Source organism: Mustela putorius, unplaced genomic scaffold, assembly GCF_011764305.1.
Source record: "Mustela putorius furo isolate JIRA1106 unplaced genomic scaffold, ASM1176430v1.1 tig00537350_pilon_pilon_pilon, whole genome shotgun sequence".
Taxonomy (NCBI): Eukaryota; Metazoa; Chordata; class Mammalia; order Carnivora; family Mustelidae; genus Mustela; species Mustela putorius.
Genome location: NW_025422471.1, coordinates 12,984,267 through 13,003,015, shown reverse-complemented (window position 1 = coordinate 13,003,015; position 18,749 = coordinate 12,984,267). Strand labels below are relative to the sequence as shown.

General features: G+C 35.5%; 1 protein-coding gene across 4 annotated transcripts in view; it reads left to right on the top strand.

Moving 5' to 3' along the window:
* Positions 1–18,749, top strand: part of ADGRV1 (adhesion G protein-coupled receptor V1) — a 546,992-nt gene that overhangs the window by 102,323 nt on the left and 425,920 nt on the right. For all 4 annotated transcript variants that reach the window (XM_004759095.3, XM_045074447.1, XM_045074448.1 and 1 more), the window contains exons 26-34: positions 1,083–1,163; positions 2,830–2,969; positions 4,525–5,134; positions 8,487–8,702; positions 10,165–10,380; positions 11,088–11,332; positions 12,830–13,011; positions 13,823–14,634; positions 16,884–17,093. In XM_004759095.3, coding sequence (XP_004759152.2) covers positions 1,083–1,163; positions 2,830–2,969; positions 4,525–5,134; positions 8,487–8,702; positions 10,165–10,380; positions 11,088–11,332; positions 12,830–13,011; positions 13,823–14,634; positions 16,884–17,093 — 2,712 coding nt within the window. The remainder of the gene's footprint in view (positions 1–1,082; positions 1,164–2,829; positions 2,970–4,524; positions 5,135–8,486; positions 8,703–10,164; positions 10,381–11,087; positions 11,333–12,829; positions 13,012–13,822; positions 14,635–16,883; positions 17,094–18,749) is intronic.

Below are 18,749 nucleotides of genomic sequence, written 5' to 3'. Positions count from 1 at the left end.
TAATATGGGGGATGTACTGGATATTCCTTAAAATTCATTTTGCCTCCTAAGTCTCTAAGATGATTTCAGATTTGGGGTGCCATAAATTCTCATGTCTGGTGGATCCCAGTCCTATTGAGGGGAAGAACAGAAGAGCAGGGCAGATCTTAAACTTGCAAGTCAGTCAAGGACACTGATAGAAGCACATAGGTCTGGTTGTGGACTTGCCTCTTAATCTTCTTTTCCACTGCTATCATCAGTACACTTCCTGTCTTCTTTGCAAACTTTTGGTAAATTAATGGGCGGAGCTTAAGTCTATTGGAAGTGAGGGTAAACCACTGTCTTTTTTATCACAGTCTTCCTATATTGCCAAGTACTTTATTTTTTACATTATTTATTTGGTCTTTAGAGCAGTTCTGTAGAAGGCAACACATTTTTTAGGTGAGAAAACTGAAGTACCAAGAGTTTGAATGGCTTGCTGAAAGTTTTACAGTGGGTATATTTCACAGCTAGGCCCAAAACAGATTGTTGTAGACTACTTGTCTAGGGTTCTTTCTACCAGGTCAGTGGCAAAAGGGTGATCAAGTCTGAGAACGGTAAATAAAGTGGGAATTTGAACATATGCTTCGAGGGAAATATTAGGTGCATTTCCCTAATTTTGAGTTGATTGTGGTGAGTGGTAAGGTGACTCTGTCATAGTCATAGTCATATAGGCCTAAGTGTGTGATTGTACACAACCACAGATATTTTAAAAATATTTAAAATGTTAGAAACAAAAATAAATAAATTGATAGAAGCAATTTACATTGCTTTAAGTAAGTGATTGAAAGAGACAACTGGTTAAGTTGACAGAAATGGGAAATACCAATTACAACTTAACATGGAGTATTTCCTAAAGCTATGGATGAATTTTTAATAAATAAGTAGCTTGATAAATGTTATACTTTTACCACTTCAAATAATTTATCTTTTATGGAAGAATGCATTCCATTGGGTGAATATTACTACATTTTCCTCTTTTCTGGATATGTTTTAAGAGCTCTCCATTTTCTCGTTGTGTCAATGTGTATTGTGTGGGTGTGTCTCTGTGTCTCCTTGTGAAGTGACTGAATTCTTTAGGGTTGATGGCAGTGGTAGTGGTGACGGGGACATGGAATTCTTCCTTCCAGCTATTCACAAGCATGGTAAGCAGCTGATCCAAGGCCCTTTACTAGTCTTCATTTTATTTTAACTTCTCTTTTTAGAGATAACAATACTGACCAATTATTTACATCTACTATGTGCAGGTTCTTTACATATTTTATCTCAGTATCCATAGCAGCAACTTTATAAATTAGTATTTGCTCCATATCACAGTTACCCAACTAGGAAGTGATCAAGCTAGAATCAAGTCCTTATCTACCTCCAAAGCCCAGACTTGCCTCTGTATGAACCCAATACAGTGTCCTGATTCTAACTGTAATAGAAGTTTTGCTATCATTCATAAAGTGCATAGTTTTGAATACCTAAAAAGAGAGAAATAGTACATTTATACTTTCCTGTTAAATGTATCATGCTTATTTTACTTACAAAAAGAGCCAGCAGTCTTTATATGTAGCATTTTTTTAATTTTTAATTTTTATTTTTTTTCAGCATAACAGTATTCATTATTTTTTCACCACACCCAGTGCTCCATGCAATCCGTGCCCTCTCTAATACCCACCACCTGGTACCCTGACCTCCCACCCCCTCGCCACTTCAAACCCCTCAGATTGTTTTTCAGAGTCCATAGTCTCTCATGGTTCACCTCCCCTTCCAATTTCCCCCAACTCCCTTCTCCTCTCTAACTCCCCAAGTCCTCCATGCTATTTGTTATGCTCCACAAATAAGTGAAACCATATGATAGTTGACTCTCTCTGCTTGACTTATTTCACTCAGCATAATCAAAACAGTTGGGAAAAAAGAAGTTAAAAAGGCAATAAATAGGGAGAATAAGTTGCCAGTCATGGGTGGGATTACTGAAAAGAGATTTTAAGTAGATTCCTATGCAAACATGATTCAGCTTTTTACCTCAGATACTTTTTTTTGTATCGAGAGAAAATTATTTCTCAAGGGAGAATTTTTCTAATCCTCAGATACTCCTTTATCACAATTTCAGGTTTTATGTTTTAAGGTTAGAACTCATGTTCCTACCTCTCTCATTTCTAAGTTCCACCAATGCCTCTTGTAACTACTATATTTAATTACTCTGTTACTTCTGGAATTGCTCATTTTCTTGTCTGCATATACTAATGCAACATAAAAGTTGGACATAATTCTTAGGAAAAAATGCAATGCTTCTGTAAAATTGGCACCTTTTTAGTTATAAGATTGGTGTGTTTGGGGCCAGGAGAGGTAGATCTATAATATCATAATGGGATGAAAAAATAGGCCTAGAACTAATGCACATTAAAAACCAAGAATCTTTTCAGTCAGATAGTTGAAAATCATAGGGAAACTGTTTCATAAAGGTAAGAGGCATTTCGGCTCATGTTCTTCTGAGGTCAGCAAGGATCGTGGGAGACTTTCCTCATATACTGTGTGTGGAAGAATGTTCTCTTTCATAGGACAGAAAAAGAAAACAAGTTTTCCTTGTTCATCTCCAAGTGCTTATACAGCACTTGTATATCACATTGGTGCCAAAATAGAGAAAGGTCATAAAAGCATGAATATGTGTGGCAACCATTTGTGTTTGCCTTTCTTTCTAAAACAAATTAGAACGCAGTCAATGAATGGTACAACTCTTTTCAAAAAGTTGTTCCTTGGCTTTCCTTTGGTTTGTAAATTACTTATTAACATTTTCTTGCTATTTGTTGGAACTTACCCATGCAGCCAGTCTAGGAGTGGCCTCACAAATTCTGGTGACAATTGCTGCTTCTGACCATGCTCATGGTATATTTGAATTTAGCCCTGAGTCACTCTTTGTCAGTGGAACTGAACCAGAAGATGGGTATAGCACTGTTACATTAAATGTGAGTACAGTTTTCCCTCCACTCTTAGACACTTTCTGTTCTTTTAAAACTGTTTTATTGTATTATGAAAGTGTCCTTTATATTATTTATTTATTTATTTTTTCCTTTTTGGGTAGAGGGGAACAAGCCTAGTGGTACATACAATACAAACTGATAATTGAATAATGATTTAACATTTGTCTTTGTATGTAGTTTTGCATATAAGTTTGTCTTATGATTTTGAGGAATCCGGACTCTTTAAGGAATATAGTAGAGCCCTCCAAATATTATTTTTTATAGATTTTGTATTAATTCACTTAGGCTATGGAAACAAATGTCTCCTAAAGCTCACGGGCTTAGTATAACAAAGATTTGTTCTTCCACTCATGGTATGTCTCCAGATGAACTCGGCCATCACCAGTTACTAAGGGATCAAGGATCCCAGAAGCAACATCCTGGCAGGTGCTTCTGTCTTCATGGAGGGGAAAATGTGGGTTGAAGAATTGCATACTGGCCCTTATGATTTCTTTCTGGAAGTGATTTGTAACCTTTCCACTTAGGCTTTTTGGTCAAAGCAAATCACATTGGCCATGCCTAATGATAATAGGTAGAAAAATGCAATCCTATCTCACCTCTCTCCCAAAAGGAAAGAAAGTCCAAAACATTTGTAAATAGCAATAATAATGATAACCCTGTATGTAGGGTGTGTGTGTGTGTGTGTGTGTGTGTGTGTGTGTGTGTACTTTCTTCACTGCTTTGTTCCAGTTAGGAATTAAGCTGATTCAATTGTTAAACAATTGGGAGGAGCTTTAAGCTTGCTCAGTTTCCTCAGATTGTATATAAATAATGAAGAAAGATCACTCAATGGCAGATCTTCAGTAAATTGTTGTGGAGTAATTTGAACAACTTTAGAAAGGATAACTAATTATTCAAAAAAAGAAAAAAATTAAGGGAAAAGATCCAGTTTTATAAAATTCTTGTCTTGAATGTTATTTTGAGTTAACATTCATAATTAAAGCTATTTATTTTTCTTAATATAGTATTGGCAGAAGTATTTCTTGCTTCTTAAGTATATTTTATCCAACTTTGGGAGAAATATGTTTTTTGGTGAGTTTTTCATTTTACATTGAAGATAAAAGGAAATATAATTTGTTTTCAAAAATGAGTTTTATGGCTAACTTTTCAGAAAATATCACTCATTTCTTCCTTACAATGAAGTATATTTTTGTAGTAAAAGCAAAAATTTTCAGGAGTATGCTTAAACAAAAGAAATTATTAATTACATTTGCTTCATTACTAAAATATAATTATAGAAATGATATAGTTATAGTTTAGTTAGAAAGTAAAGATGTTCAATCAATGTGTAGCTTTATGCAACAATCACCTTTTAAGTACTGTGAGGGTCTTCAGAGACTGTGGTTGTTGGTCCCTGCCATCAAGAATCTAAAATTCTTGAGAAAAACTTGTAGAAGATAAGATGAAAATTTAATATCCTGCTATCATTCTATATTTACAAACCTCTAAATCAATGGTTTTAATCCCTCTCTTAATACATTTCCTATTAAATATTTTATAGATAATGAGAAGCCGTGGAGCTCTGTCTCAAGTGACTTTGCTCTGGAGCATAGGCTCCGATCCTGATGGTGATCTGGCCTTCACCTCTGGCAATGTCACATTTGAGACTGGGCAGAAGAGTGCCAATATCACAGTGGAAATACTTCCAGATGAAGATCCAGAACTGGATAAGGTCTTCTCTGTGTCAATCCTCAGTGTCTCCAGTGGCTCCTTGGGAGTTCATACTAATGCCACATTAATAGTTTTGGCTAGCGATGATCCTTGTGGGGTCTTCATCTTTTCTGAGACAAACAGACCTATCAGAGTTGAGGAAGCAACCCAGAATATCACACTGTCAGTGATAAGATTAAAAGGCCTCATGGGAAAAGTTCTAGTCACATATGCAACACTGGATGATATGCAAAAACCGCCCTATTTTCCACCTAATATAGCCAGAGCAACTCAAGGAAGAGACTATATACCAGCTTCTGGATTTGTTCTTTTTGGAGCCAATCAGAGTGAGGCAACCATAACTATTTCAATTTTGGATGATGATGAACCGGAAAGATCGGAGTCAGTATTTATTGAGCTACTCAACTCTACTTTAATAGAGAAAGTACAGAATCGCCCAAGTAAGTAACCATTAGTGTGTTTTTATTATTATGGGAAGTAAGAATCCTAAAAAAAATAAGTTAAGAATTGGGTATAGTAGAAAATCCTATAAAAATAGTAAGCTCTAACTTTGAAAGCATCACTTTACACACGTTTAACTATATGACAAATGGAAGTGGGACACTTGAAAATCCAAAATTATGTTTTGAAAGTCCCTTATGTCCCCAAACTGAATTGTTAAAAGCTCTGGTGTAATCCAGTGCAACTGACTTCTAGCGCTATTGTATAAGTACTATGTATTAGTACTAGTATTATGTATTGTGGCTTCCAAATCATTCTAAAGTCAATCTGGGCATTCCAGCGATAGTTCTCTTGGCAAGATCCTGAGCCTCCTTCACCTCGGTCCACTCTGGATGATTCCCTGACCCGATCCACTCTGGATGATTCCCTGATCCAATCCACTCTGGATGATTTCCTGACCCATAGAGCTTTGGCCATGAGCACGTGGGTCCAGCAAGTGTGTAAGGGAAGGGGGACAGGCGTGTGTAGCTGTAAGAAATCCTGTAAATTTATTGGTCACTGGGAGTTGAGAAGAAGGCACTGGTTGGGGACAAGAATGAGGAATGACCAATCAGCCAATCTGGCAACCTCTTTTGAAAAGTAGCAGTCACTCTGGAATTTGGCTTAGGGGCTTTATAGAGAGAGCAGGGGACCTCCTGGTAGAGAGCATGCTTTGTACTTTTAGAACTGAGAGCAGTCATTGTGTTACAGCTTGTTGATTAGTCACATTTCCCAGAGGACAAATAAAGAGAAGAACCTAGATTTCCTGGAATAAGGGAACAAGTAAAGGAAGAAAGATGAACGACATTAATTTGATATCAATTTAACATCAGTTTTAGAGTAATATTTATAACAAATAAAACCTTCTTAAGGAAACTGGAATTGCGTATTCCAAAAATAAGATTCTAAGTGCTGCATGTTGACTGTGTTTTGCTATATAGACTAAAGTGTCTCATAAATAAATTTCTTCACCTTACCGTAATACCTGGATGGATACACTATATAGTAAACAATATTCTTATCCACAACGTTAAGTAAGTAATTGTAGTTCAAGATTATAGAAAGAAATTTAAAGGACAACTGCTAATATTAAGTTCAGATTACAGTCAAGGTTAAAATTCTCTCACAATATGCATCCTTTTTTTTTTTCTTAAGATTTAGGATCAATTCTAAGAGCAAATGAATTGTAATAAAATCCAGCAATTAGTCTTACTGAGTAAGAATTATAAAATAAAGCCTAGTTTCCAAGGAACTCAGTTTATTGAGTGAGATAGAAATAAAGCCAGATGAGAGTATCACATACAGCAGTGACTAGGAGTTGTGGGGGTTGGTGTAAGATAACTTACATTTCAATATATAGTAATAAATTATTGAGTATAATCTTTTTCTGCCCCAGTTTCTTTATCTATTATACAGAAATATAATGGGGCTTAAATATAATCATATATGTGAAAATTAATGCAATATCTGGCACATGATAAGCATTCAGTAAATACGAACAATTGTTGTTAATAACATGGTGTATGCAGAATATCAATGTGCTATGGGATAGGAGAGAAAATTGACATGTATTTTATGCTTATTATGTTCCTGGAACCATGCAGCATACTTGGGGCAGTTCACAATAGACATAAGATATGATGTGAAATAATTAAAGAACAATTAAATGCAAATCTGTGTGATAGTGATTACGTTTTTTAATAAGCTAAATCAGTGTAGGACGTGATAAGGTCTCTGTTACTATACTCCGAGTATAATCATTAACTTTGAAGAAAGCAGTACGGGAAGACTGGAGATCAGCACCTGGGTAAGAGCATAGCACAGAATGTACTATTTGGATAATTGAAGGTTTTTTACCTGGTTTGATAAAGAATTGTATGTAGAGACCAGGAGATTAGACAAACTCTCACAGGATGCTTCTTGAGATGTCTGTCAGGTAGTAGCATGATACATTGTGACTTCCTCACCGTCTTTGTGTCTCTGATTATTTGGTAAAAGGTGGACAGTGTTACCTGTCCCATAGAGATGGAGTAGGGATTAAATGACTTGCTACAAGAAAAGTGCTTAAAATAATGCCTGGCAAATTCTTTTCTAATCTAGTTGAATTTCAATTTATTATATTGATATAGAGTTTTTTAATTTTAACCATGATTTAATTTAACATAGTGTGTGGGTCTCCATCATTGAAATTAAATGGTGTTACTGTTTTTAGATTAAATTGTCCAAAAATGTTTGATTTTATCACATGTTTCCAAATACAACAGTTGTTAAAGATATTCTGAATATCAACTCAGAATTGTTTACTGCTCATAAGAATTTGTTGATGCTTCATTTATGTTAAAATGTCACTTTTTATGTTGTTTTCGCAAGGATGCTGGTTGGAATTGAACCTAGAAAATAATTTAGGGAGAGTTTGTGGAAAGTCCTAAATGCCTTCAAAACAAATTTTGCTGTCTCTAAAATTGGTGGAAAGTGAGAAGAGAACCTTGAAAGTATTGAGCACACTTTTTACTGTATCAGCACTGGGGATGGAGTGCCTGGCTGGCTCAGTTGGTTAAGTGAATCTGCTTTGGGGTAGCTTTGAGGCTGTTAATGAAGATGGGAAAAAGGAATGGGTTTGTCAGCAAGGACAGGGTAACAGAGAGGGAGTAACTTAGTTACAGTATGATGATTTGCAGCTGGTCTTTGAGGACACAAAGCTTAATGACTTTCCTACTCAATTTTGTAAGTGAAATGTTTTTAAAAAAATTTTATGTCATCCTAGCAACTAATTAGAGGAGTATTAGAAGAGCCTCTTGACAAATTTCCAATACTTATTAAAATATTCCTGTAGGGTAACTATTCCTGTGCTAAAGAGTCTATAATAAAAACCTCTCTAGAATGTAAAGCTACAAGAGAGTAGGGACTTTCTGTTTGTTTTGTTTCCTCCATATCTAGATTAGTGCTGGTCCGTAGTAGTCGGTACATGTTTTTTTGATAGAGACAGTAGAAAGAAGCACCGAATGAGGATCCCCCCCTTTTTATTTAAAATAAAGATATTTATTTACTTATTTGACAGACAGAGGTCACAAGTAGGCAGAGAGGCAGGCAGAGAGAGGAGGAAGCAGGCTTCCTGCAGAGCAGAGAGCCCGATGTGGGCTCAATCCCAGGACCCTGAGATCAGGACCTGAGCCGAAGGCAGAGGCTTTAACCCACTGAGCCATCCAGGCGCCCCTAAGGATCTCATTTGGCTGAGAGAATCTTGCTGAGGTTTCCCGATGACTTGTGGCAGGTTGGTAGAATTTTGATACATTAGCTTTCCTTGTCTTTCAGTTCCAAATTCTCCACGCCTTGGGCCCAAGGTAGAAACTATTGCTCATCTAATCATCGTTGCCAATGATGATGCGTTTGGAACGCTTCAGCTCTCAGCACCCGTTGTTCGAGTGGCAGAAAATCATGTCGGACCCATTATCAATGTGACTAGAGCAGGAGGAGCCTTTGCAGATGTTTCTGTGAAGTTTAAAGCCGTGCCAATCACTGCAGTTGCAGGTGAGAGAAGACCTCCAAGGGGCAGTGAAGTGTTTTGGAGGGAAATTATATCCTTAATTAACAAAAGCCGCTTACAGATGTAGTTAGAAAAATCAACCAGAAAGCAGTAATTTTCTTGCATCTTTTAAAAGGCAAAAATGTAGAGCTTTGATCATGTATTTAGGACACGATTTTGCAGAATTTTTTTGAAAAATGTCCGCAAAACTGTATATGAATTTTAAAGGTAAAATGACCCAAATGTGCACAAACCATTGAAAAGTAAACTGGGGGAAGAATTGTTAGGCTTTCTCTGTGTATACTTTTTAGTCATTTGAAAGGGATTCATGTGGAAATGATCCGAGGAATGCCGGATAAAATGTGCAGCTGCATGGTTGCCCTGCCTGGCAACACTCTTGCCTCTCAACCCATTTATCTTGCTTGTTTATTTATTTATGAAGAATGTGGAAGAGGCAATGGCTAGCATTAACTATTCTATGTAAGCAAAATGATTTCACTGCCAAATTGCAAACATTAGGAGACTGCCTTTTTATTGGTGCTGTCACAGCATCTAGAGGGAGATCTGCCTGAGAGCTATTCAGTTAGAATCTTTCTGTCATGCGCTTGAAGACACATGAATGTGAACGGATAGGATAACACGTTTGATATTTTTAAATAAATGATATTTGCTTGAAAAGATAATAAACAAGGCTCACCTAGTCCCTAAGTACGTGTGTTGCGGGCACGCATGCAGGGTGGGTAGCCTAGAGGAATGAATGCCTGACTGTAGGGGGCCCTACACAGGGCTCAAGAGTGGGAATGAATCAGTGTTCTTGGAGATTAGCCTTACGCTTCATAAGGAGGCTCTCTCCATTCCCTTCCCACTGTTTGACCAGAAACAAAGCTACCGCCAACATGAGTGGTATGTGGTAACAGCTTTTAATCCAGTTTTTTTTTTTTTTTTTTTTATGAAAGCCCATAGTTTCCAGCAATAACATTGATGAGTCAGATATGTCTATATCTGTACCGCAGTGGAACATATCTTTCTAGTGAGGTCAGAATTTCAGTTTTGTTCTTTGGTTTAAAAGATTGTGCACATTTTCTTTCTCTTTTGTAGATAAGGGGTTATCTTGTGGTAATGGATGACTCTCTATATTTTTGTCTATGTCCATATCTATATCATAGCTATATCATCTATGTCTGCATATGACAAAAAGAAGAAATTATGCATACATCTTTCTAAAAATGAAAGGATAAACTTGAACACCCTTTGGAGGTCTTTTTCATTATTTTATGATCTCAAACCTGTTTTTTCTGGCAAGAGAGAAAAAATCTTTTTGTTTAGAATATATGTAGTCAATATCCTCAAAAAAGCTTTTCAAGTATATCTATAGAATTTGGTAGGTCCTAGAATTTTACTAGTATATGGCATGTTTATTATCATATTTGGGACTAAGTCTTAACATTTTGTTTTTTATCTTCATAGGTGAAGATTATAGCATAGCTTCATCAGATGTGGTCTTGCTAGAAGGAGAAACCAGTAAAGCTGTGCCAATATATATCATTAATGACATCTACCCTGAACTGGAAGAATCTTTTCTTGTGCAGTTGCTGAATGAAACAACAGGAGGAGCCAAACTAGGGGTATTAACAGAGGCAATCATTATTATTGAGGCCTCTGATGACCCCTATGGATTATTTGGTAACCAAACTAGTTTGTGTCTTTTCTGTAACTTGTCACTATAGACCATATATTTCTTCATTTTTAGGGACTTAGAATCAATTTGATCATGTTTCCCTTTTTTTACTGGCTGATACCAATATGTAGGATATCCGTGCACCCTCCTAGCAGTGGTTAGTGATTATTAAAAAAAGAAATCAGCATCTTAGCATAAATACAGAAGGGAAAAACTTTTAGGCTTGTAAGTCAGATCTGGCTTCTAGATGTGTTTTGTGGAGCTTAGACAATTCTTTCAAAAATTAATTTACGTAAATTTACACAAAAATCTAGATTTTTCGCCTTCTCAATTAGCAGGAAATCTGGCAACATTGAGCCTCCCTTCCTGCATAGCATCAGTTGTGGGAACAAAATAGCAGCTGCCTCTTTGGACCAGGCTTGCACTGTGCAGTTAGCCACAAAACTCACTAGACCCACTACCCTCATGACTGGTACAGGCCTGACTGTTGTGGGATTCTTAATGATTTCTGCTTCTGTCATAATGAATAATAATGTGGAGATTTTGTCAGACCTGACCAATTAGTATCACAGCATGTTAGTCTGATTTGGGGGATTTAGCTATTTATATTCAGGCTGTGTAGGGGGAAAAAAAATCAGCTATTGGATGATAAGAATTCTGTGTTGCCTCAGTTTCACTTTGTATTTGAAATTAACTCTGTTCTGCCCATTAGGTTTTCAGATTACTAAACTTATTGTAGAGGAACCTGAGTTTAACTCAGTGAAGGTAAACCTGCCAATAATTCGAAATTCTGGGACACTCGGGAATGTTACTGTTCAGTGGGTCGCCACCATTAATGGACAGCTTGCTACTGGTGACCTGCGAGTTGTCTCAGGTAATGTGACCTTTGCCCCTGGGGAAACCATTCAAACCTTGTTGTTAGAGGTCCTGGCTGACGACGTTCCGGAGATTGAAGAGGTGAGAGGAATGGCTAGTATAGAATGACACTGTAAATCATACCTTGTCTTATAGTGACTAGAACAGATGGCTGTTGTTGTGGTATTTATAGAAAATGTCAAGTTAATTATTTCTGCAAGAATTTTCAAAATATGGTAGTGTAAAAGTGATTTTTATAGATAAAAACTAGAATATTCTAGGAAAAGGTCTGGTATGTATCACAGTTCACTAGTGTAGATTTTTTTGTATAGTTACACTGTATTTTTCCACATTTTCATTAAATGATTAAATATATATCTTTATATATTTAACATAATATAATATAAATACAAATAGCATACATTTTTCCATATAAACTCTTAATTTGTATCTAGACTCCCTCTTAGCTTGAGTGTGAGCCAGTCGATCTTAATTAAATTTAGATTTTGATTTTCTACTTATTCACTTATTTGTTCTTCAATAATTTAAAAATTTACTATATGACAAATACCATTCTAGACATATCTGCCTGATACTTATTTTTCATGGTGAAGAAGCTAGGTGGCAAATAAAAATAGAGTCTCAGTGAAAAAGTTGATTCATTACTAACATATATTAACTGAAGATAATTTTACATTATGAAATTCAAATATTATGAAATCCTAGGTGTCATTAAATTACTTTTAAGAGCATTTATTCTTTAATAATATCAGATTTCATAGAAGGGAAGTCCATAATATTTCATTTGAATGCTAATTGTGTTTTTCAGTTCTAAAATATTAGGTATTAGTTAATACATATAAAACATTTCTCGGAAAAAAAAAAAAAAACATTTCATTTCTCGGGCGCCTGGGTGGCTCAGTGGGTTAAGCCGCTGCCTTCAGCTCAGTGGGTTAAGCCGCTGCCTTCAGCTCAGAGTCCTGGGATCAAGTCCCACATCGGGCTCTCTGCTCAGCGGAGAGCCTGCTTCCCTCTCTCTCTCTGCCTGCCTCTCCATCTACTTGTGATTTCTCTCTGTCAAATAAATAAATAAAATCTTTAAAAAAAAAAAAATTTCTCTTTCCTTCTCTCAAAGTTTTGGTAGCATTATGATAGGACATCTTTAAATTTTGTCAGAGGATTTCCATTTAAGATAATGTGGGAAATAAGGCATAATAGATTAGCTACTTAAGAAACATACATGCAATATTTTACCTAAATAAAAAGCTGTATAGAACAGACATACAATGTTTTATTGAAATGGTAACTATAATAAGGATCTTAAAGTTGATTTGCAAGATTATATACCTGAATATTAAGGAATTTAAATGGCCTGTTATGTATAATTGTGCTTTATTATTAAAAGTCAGTAATGTATTATTCTGTTACATGTTGGATTTGTAAATGTATTGGGGGAGTTTCTTTGAGTCCATTCATATTACATTATATTTTATCCTTGTCCTTGTATGGATAATATGTCTGATTATCCCCCACCTGCATCATTGTTATTTTAATTTCAGAACTGGGATTCTGTTAAGGAAATTTTCACTGTATTTTTAGGTTATCCAAGTGCAACTAACTGATGCCTCTGGTGGAGGTACTATTGGGTTAGATCGAGTGGCAAATATTATTATTCCTGCCAATGATAATCCTTACGGTACAGTAGCCTTTGTTCAGTCGGTTTATCGCGTTCAAGAACCTCTGGAGCGAAGTTCCTGTGCTAACATAACTGTTAGGCGAAGGTATATGGAACAATGGCTTACATCTATGGGGGAATGGAGGTTGTGGGTGGTGGGAAATGACTTCTTGTGCAATTAAATAATTCCGGTTTGGTGGTTGTTACATAATGTTAATTATTTTATAGGTTTGGTAATTTGTTAATTGAATTATGACTATGTGTATGAAGAGCCCAGTATATTTATCATACTTATTATTAGTGAAATAGATAATAGACTATAGATCACTGGGCTTTCTAGCCACAGAAAGTTATTGCTTTAATCTAGGATTTGTATGAATTAGAACTTAAATACAACTAGCTTCCAAATTAAAGAATATTTAAATGCTGTATGAAGTGGGTGGTTTTCAGGTTTTTTTTCTCCATGTGTGTGTGAGGCAGTATAAAGTTCACTGAACTCCTTCAGAAATAGAAAATAAGGATTTTTGGGAATTTGTGGCAAGTAATTACATTTTCTTAATATGCATTCCTGCTATTACCATTATTACCTTGTTTAAGTGAAATCTGGTAATGAGAATTCATTTTCTAATTCTGTTTGATAATTCTGAAATGGATATGATTTGCATATCTTGCAGGATATCTTTACAGCTTGGTTAAAAATAACTATTGCTTAATTGAAAACTAGCATGATTCCCTTATATGAGAAAATAAAATGTTGAAAGACAAATATAATTAAGAAACATGGATGTGTTTGTACTATTACTTTCTATATTTAAAAAAAAAAAGTGAGAAACGAAGTCAGTATTTTCCTTTTGTATGTAATCCACAGATTGCTTTGAGTGCTTAACCTGTCTTTTAATTGTCGCTCCACTTTTTAGCGGAGGGCACTTTGGTCGGCTGTTGTTGTTCTACAGTACTTCTGATATTGATGTAGTAGCTCTTGCAGTCGAGGAAGGTCAAGATTTACTGTCCTACTATGAATCGCCAATTCAAGGGATACCTGACCCGCTGTGGAGAACTTGGGTGAATGTCTCTGCCATGAAGGAACCCCGGTATACCTGTGCCACATTGTGTCTCAAAGAACACGCATGCTCAGCGTTCTCTTTCTTCAGTGCTTCTGAGGGCCCTCAGTGTTTCTGGATGACATCTTGGATCAATCCAGTGGTTAACAATTCGGACTCCTGGACCTACAGGAAAAACATGACCAGGGTAGCGTCTCTGTTTAGCGGTCAGGCTGTGGCTGGGAGTGACTATGAGCCTGTGACAAAGCAGTGGGCCCTAATGCTGGAGGGTGATGAATATGCAAATCTCACGGTTTCTATTCTTCCCGATGATTTCCCAGAGATGGATGAGAGTTTTCTAATTTCTCTCCTTGAAGTACACCTCATGAACATCACAGCCAGTTTTAAAAACCAACCAACCATAGGACAGCCAAATACTTCTACAGTTGTCATAGCATTAAATGGTGATGCCTTTGGAGTATTTGTGATCTACAGTATTAGTCCCAATACCTCAGAAGATGGCTTATATGTTGAAGTTCAGGAGCAGCCCCAGACCACAGTGGAGCTGATGATTCACAGGACGGGGGGCAGCTTAGGTCAGGTGACAGTTGAATGGCGTGTTGTTGGTGGAACTGCTACTGAAGGTTTAGATTTTATAGGTGCTGGAGATATTCTGACTTTTGCTGAAGGTAAGTGATGGTTCTAAATGGATTTTAGTTTCCCCTGGCAAAGTCATCATAGTTAATTTTTATGATAATGTTCATAAGAATTCTTACTGTTTAGATTCTTGCTAATATATACAAGGGCAGTGTAGTTTAAAAAAGAAGCTAGTTAGCTTGTTAAGGGTTGACCCATGATATATGTAGACTGATGAGCATCTTTGTAAGTTTATTAGAAAGATAATGTTTTCAGGGAATGTATGGACTTTATTCCTTTATAGTGCTGGCAGTGCCTATAAGGAAACAGAGGCAACTCTAAGGCAAATTCTAATTTTGAAAGGGAAGTTACCCAAGTTCATACTATTTATACTTTAAAATTATTTTCGTTGATGATTTATCCTGATTTGTCTAGTACATGTAAAATTTTCCTAGTTCATACTCATTTTCCTAGCTTCTGATACTTCTTACCCATGAGAATCTTCAGTGAAAATAATTTGTAAGTATAAATAGTATGAACTTTGATGATTTCATTCATATTAAATTAAGCCTAGGGCTAGATTGATTGATAATAATGTTCTTAGGCTTGAAGGGGTAACTACTGTAAATTTTCCTGAATAATATAACTTGGCCCACAGATTAGAATTAGGGTCAGATTCACTGATTCTTTTTCAGGACTGGTTGAATCATCTAATATTTGGAAGTTTGGAAAGTTCATTTGTTTAAAATAATTATCTTTGAGTGGGGGAAAGTTATCTTTATTAAGATCATTGTTTAAATCCCCATTTGGGCAATTAAGGATTCCATATAGTTTTTAGCATAGTGTTTTTCTGATTAAAAAAACATATGCATATAAGAATCTCATGATATCCCCAAAGAAAGAAGGAAATAAGTGTTATTCACAATTCCATGTCTTAGAGCAATTCATTGCATCTTTTCTTGTTCAACTTTTTTGCATATACTGTTTTTAGAAATAGTAATTGAAGGTCATGATCATGATTCATATGTAATATACTTTTTGAAATATCTAATAAGCATTATGTTTTAGAGTAAATTTTTAAATTAGCATATCACATTTCTATAATGGCTATTTCCTAAATATTATTTTGTTAATGATGGAATATGATATGCTTGGTGGAGCTGGGGTACAGATTGGTATTTGGTAACATTTCTCCTTATTTCAAAGGAAATTTCAAAAAAAATTTAATTAGGATGACTGGAGGTAAAAATTTAAATTTAAAGTTAGATTTTCCAGTAGTTTTAATAATTATAAAAAGTTTCCATATAAATATCATTATACAAATTAGTATTACCTTGAATTGTAACTTAGCACACAAAATGGCCTATATTTAATAGCTAACTTAGATTCTTAGATAATCTATAGTCTCTTGAGGCAGTCTTGATACTGTGAATTGATGAAATCCAGCAAGTTCATGAGAGAACATTCATTCCTAATGCCTTTCTCCTTTTTCTTGCTTTTTCTCATCTCACCCTTTCATCCTCTTTCCAGAAAGTGACAAAGAATTAGGTAGAGGACAATAGGCTGAACTGCAGAAGCCCTGTTGGGTTTAGGGTGTTCACTTCTGCTCCATGTTCTAGTGGGGTCCTAGACCAAATTGAAAAGTAGATTGCTTGAGTAGATTGAATTCCTTTTCTGCCTCCTTCCTTCATTGGCCCATATCCTAGAAATTGGTACTTGATCTGTTCTAGTTATCTGAAGACTCATCTCATTCAGGCTGGTTCTTAGACTCGGAATTTGCCATCCCTTTCCTGTTTGCCATTTTGACCACCATTCCCTAAGTGTTCCTGGTCTTTTAGGGAAGTATTGACTTGATCACCTGAAGAAAATTATTCACAGGAATGCCAGAATGAGAATGAGACTCCATTCACCGAGAAAGAAAGAGAGAGAGAGAGAGATGTTTTTCAACAGAACATACCTTAGATGCCCTTTCCCTAGCCGTGTCACTGTTCTAGGCTAAAGACCAGAGACAAAACTACGGTTCTTTGGTTTTTTGAAGTAATTCTACCCTTTAAAATATTCCATAATTCAAAATGTTCTTCTCTACAATCTGTCCATATTAATAAAATTTTAGTGTTTTATATGTAAAAGGATATATAGATTAACATATATGGTTTGCTTTTAGTTACACTAATATTGCTTATGATATTCATTTACATATTTTTACTTAACTTTTTAAAGTGGAAGTAATTTGGGGTCTTTGTGGAGTCTCTATGTTGATGATTTTGTTACTTTGGTTTTTAGTTCATTAATTTTTTTATAGGTGAAACCAAAAAGACAGCCATCTTAGCCATTTTGGATGATTCCGAGCCAGAGGATGATGAAAGCATCATAGTTAGTTTGGTGTACACTGAAGGAGGAAGTAGAATTTTGCCCAGCTCCGACACTGTTAGAGTGAACATTCTGGCCAATGACAACGTGGCGGGAATTGTTAACTTTCAGACAGCTTCCAGATCTGTCATAGGTCACGAAGGTGGGTTCTTTTTCTTGTTCAGCATATTCATTCTTTCTTCCTTAGAGGTCATTTTTTGCTTATTCTTTTAAAGTTTCCAATTTTTTTTTTATCCTTTCATTATTTTGTAGAGCTGTGTTATGTTAGTATGCCTGAAACTTAGCTGGGAAAGGGGTCTGTAGTGAACTGTTTAACTACTTAGGAACCTTGTAGATTCTAGCTTGCTTCCCCCCACTGATGTGGTTTTAGGAAGTTAGTCACACTTGGGATGCTCAGCTTTCTTATTTGATAAATGACAAGAAATATTGCTTCATAGGTTTCTTAGTGAGGATTATATGAGATAATGCGTATAAAGTGTTTGTCACAGTTCCTAGCAAGCATATATGTACTTAGTGGTAGTTCTTGATATTAAACAGTGAAACACTGGCTCCTTGTTCAAAACAAGTAGTAGTTTGTAATTGGAGAATATTTTATAGTGTGTTGTTATATTTTTATGAATGAAGTGCCAAACTAGAAAAAAATTAGAAAATGTCCATTTTTTTCTTAAAAAATAAAAATTTTCTTGAATCTTAATATTTACATATGTAAGATTTTGCAAATGCAGGCTAATTTTTTGCATTTTAGTACTATTTTTTGGTCTTTGAATAGACCTGTTCGATATAAAACTTGTGTTTAGTAGCCTGTGTTTCACTATAGTCTGTGTTTAGAAATAAGAATAAATAAGTGTACCTCAGAAAGAGAAGAAACAACAAGGATCCAGATCATGTATTTGGACTTCTATTTTACAGATGAGAAAACTGAGACACAGAGAGATTAGGTGTCTTGACAAGGTCATCCAGCTTGTTAGTTGCTGTGCTTGAAACTAAATATGTTTTAGTGTGCATTACCTTCTACTTCACTGTACTCCCAACTTGTGAGTTTATTTAGCTTACCAATGCAAATGTCTGACCTATTTTCCAACACTCTTTCCTTTTTATCAGTGGTTCAGAATCTCATGTTGTCACAGCAATAGTGAGTAAAAATGACTAACAGGTTGCTCTAAGTCCAATCTAGAGATAGATCAGCAACTTTCAAAAAATTACTTGTAATATAAGTAAAAAAGTCACTGTAGAAGTTAATGTAATAATAATGACTGTTTTCCAGACAGAAAACATATCCGTTATTACACTTAATTTGAACAACAGCCCTATAAAGTGGGTGTAATGGTATACATCTCGTATTCTCATAAGGAGAGTGAGTTTCTGAGAAATTAAGTTTTTCACAGTGGAGCTTAATTAACCATAGTGCTGTCTGAATCCAAAACCTATATAATATATAAGGAAATTTATGAAAATAAATTAATGTTTTGCTTGAACTTAAGCTGCTGCAGAACTCAGCATTTCAAGAACTATTTAATTGGCAAATATTTCAAGTGATTTGAGTTGGAAGAATAATGACTTTGAGTAACAATGTTTGTGTGAGAGAACCCAACTTATGAGACAACCTGACTATATCTCATGTTAGAGGTAGAAATTAGATTTTTAGAGATAATAGTTGAGCTCAGGAAAATTAATAGGATCTTTGTGGATAGAGGAAGAAAAGCAAGGTGTCAAAGATAGACCCCACATCTAGCCTTGTGGAACACAAGACTAAGGTGCTGGGAAATAAAAAAGACCTTTTTGGAGACAGAAGGCTCTC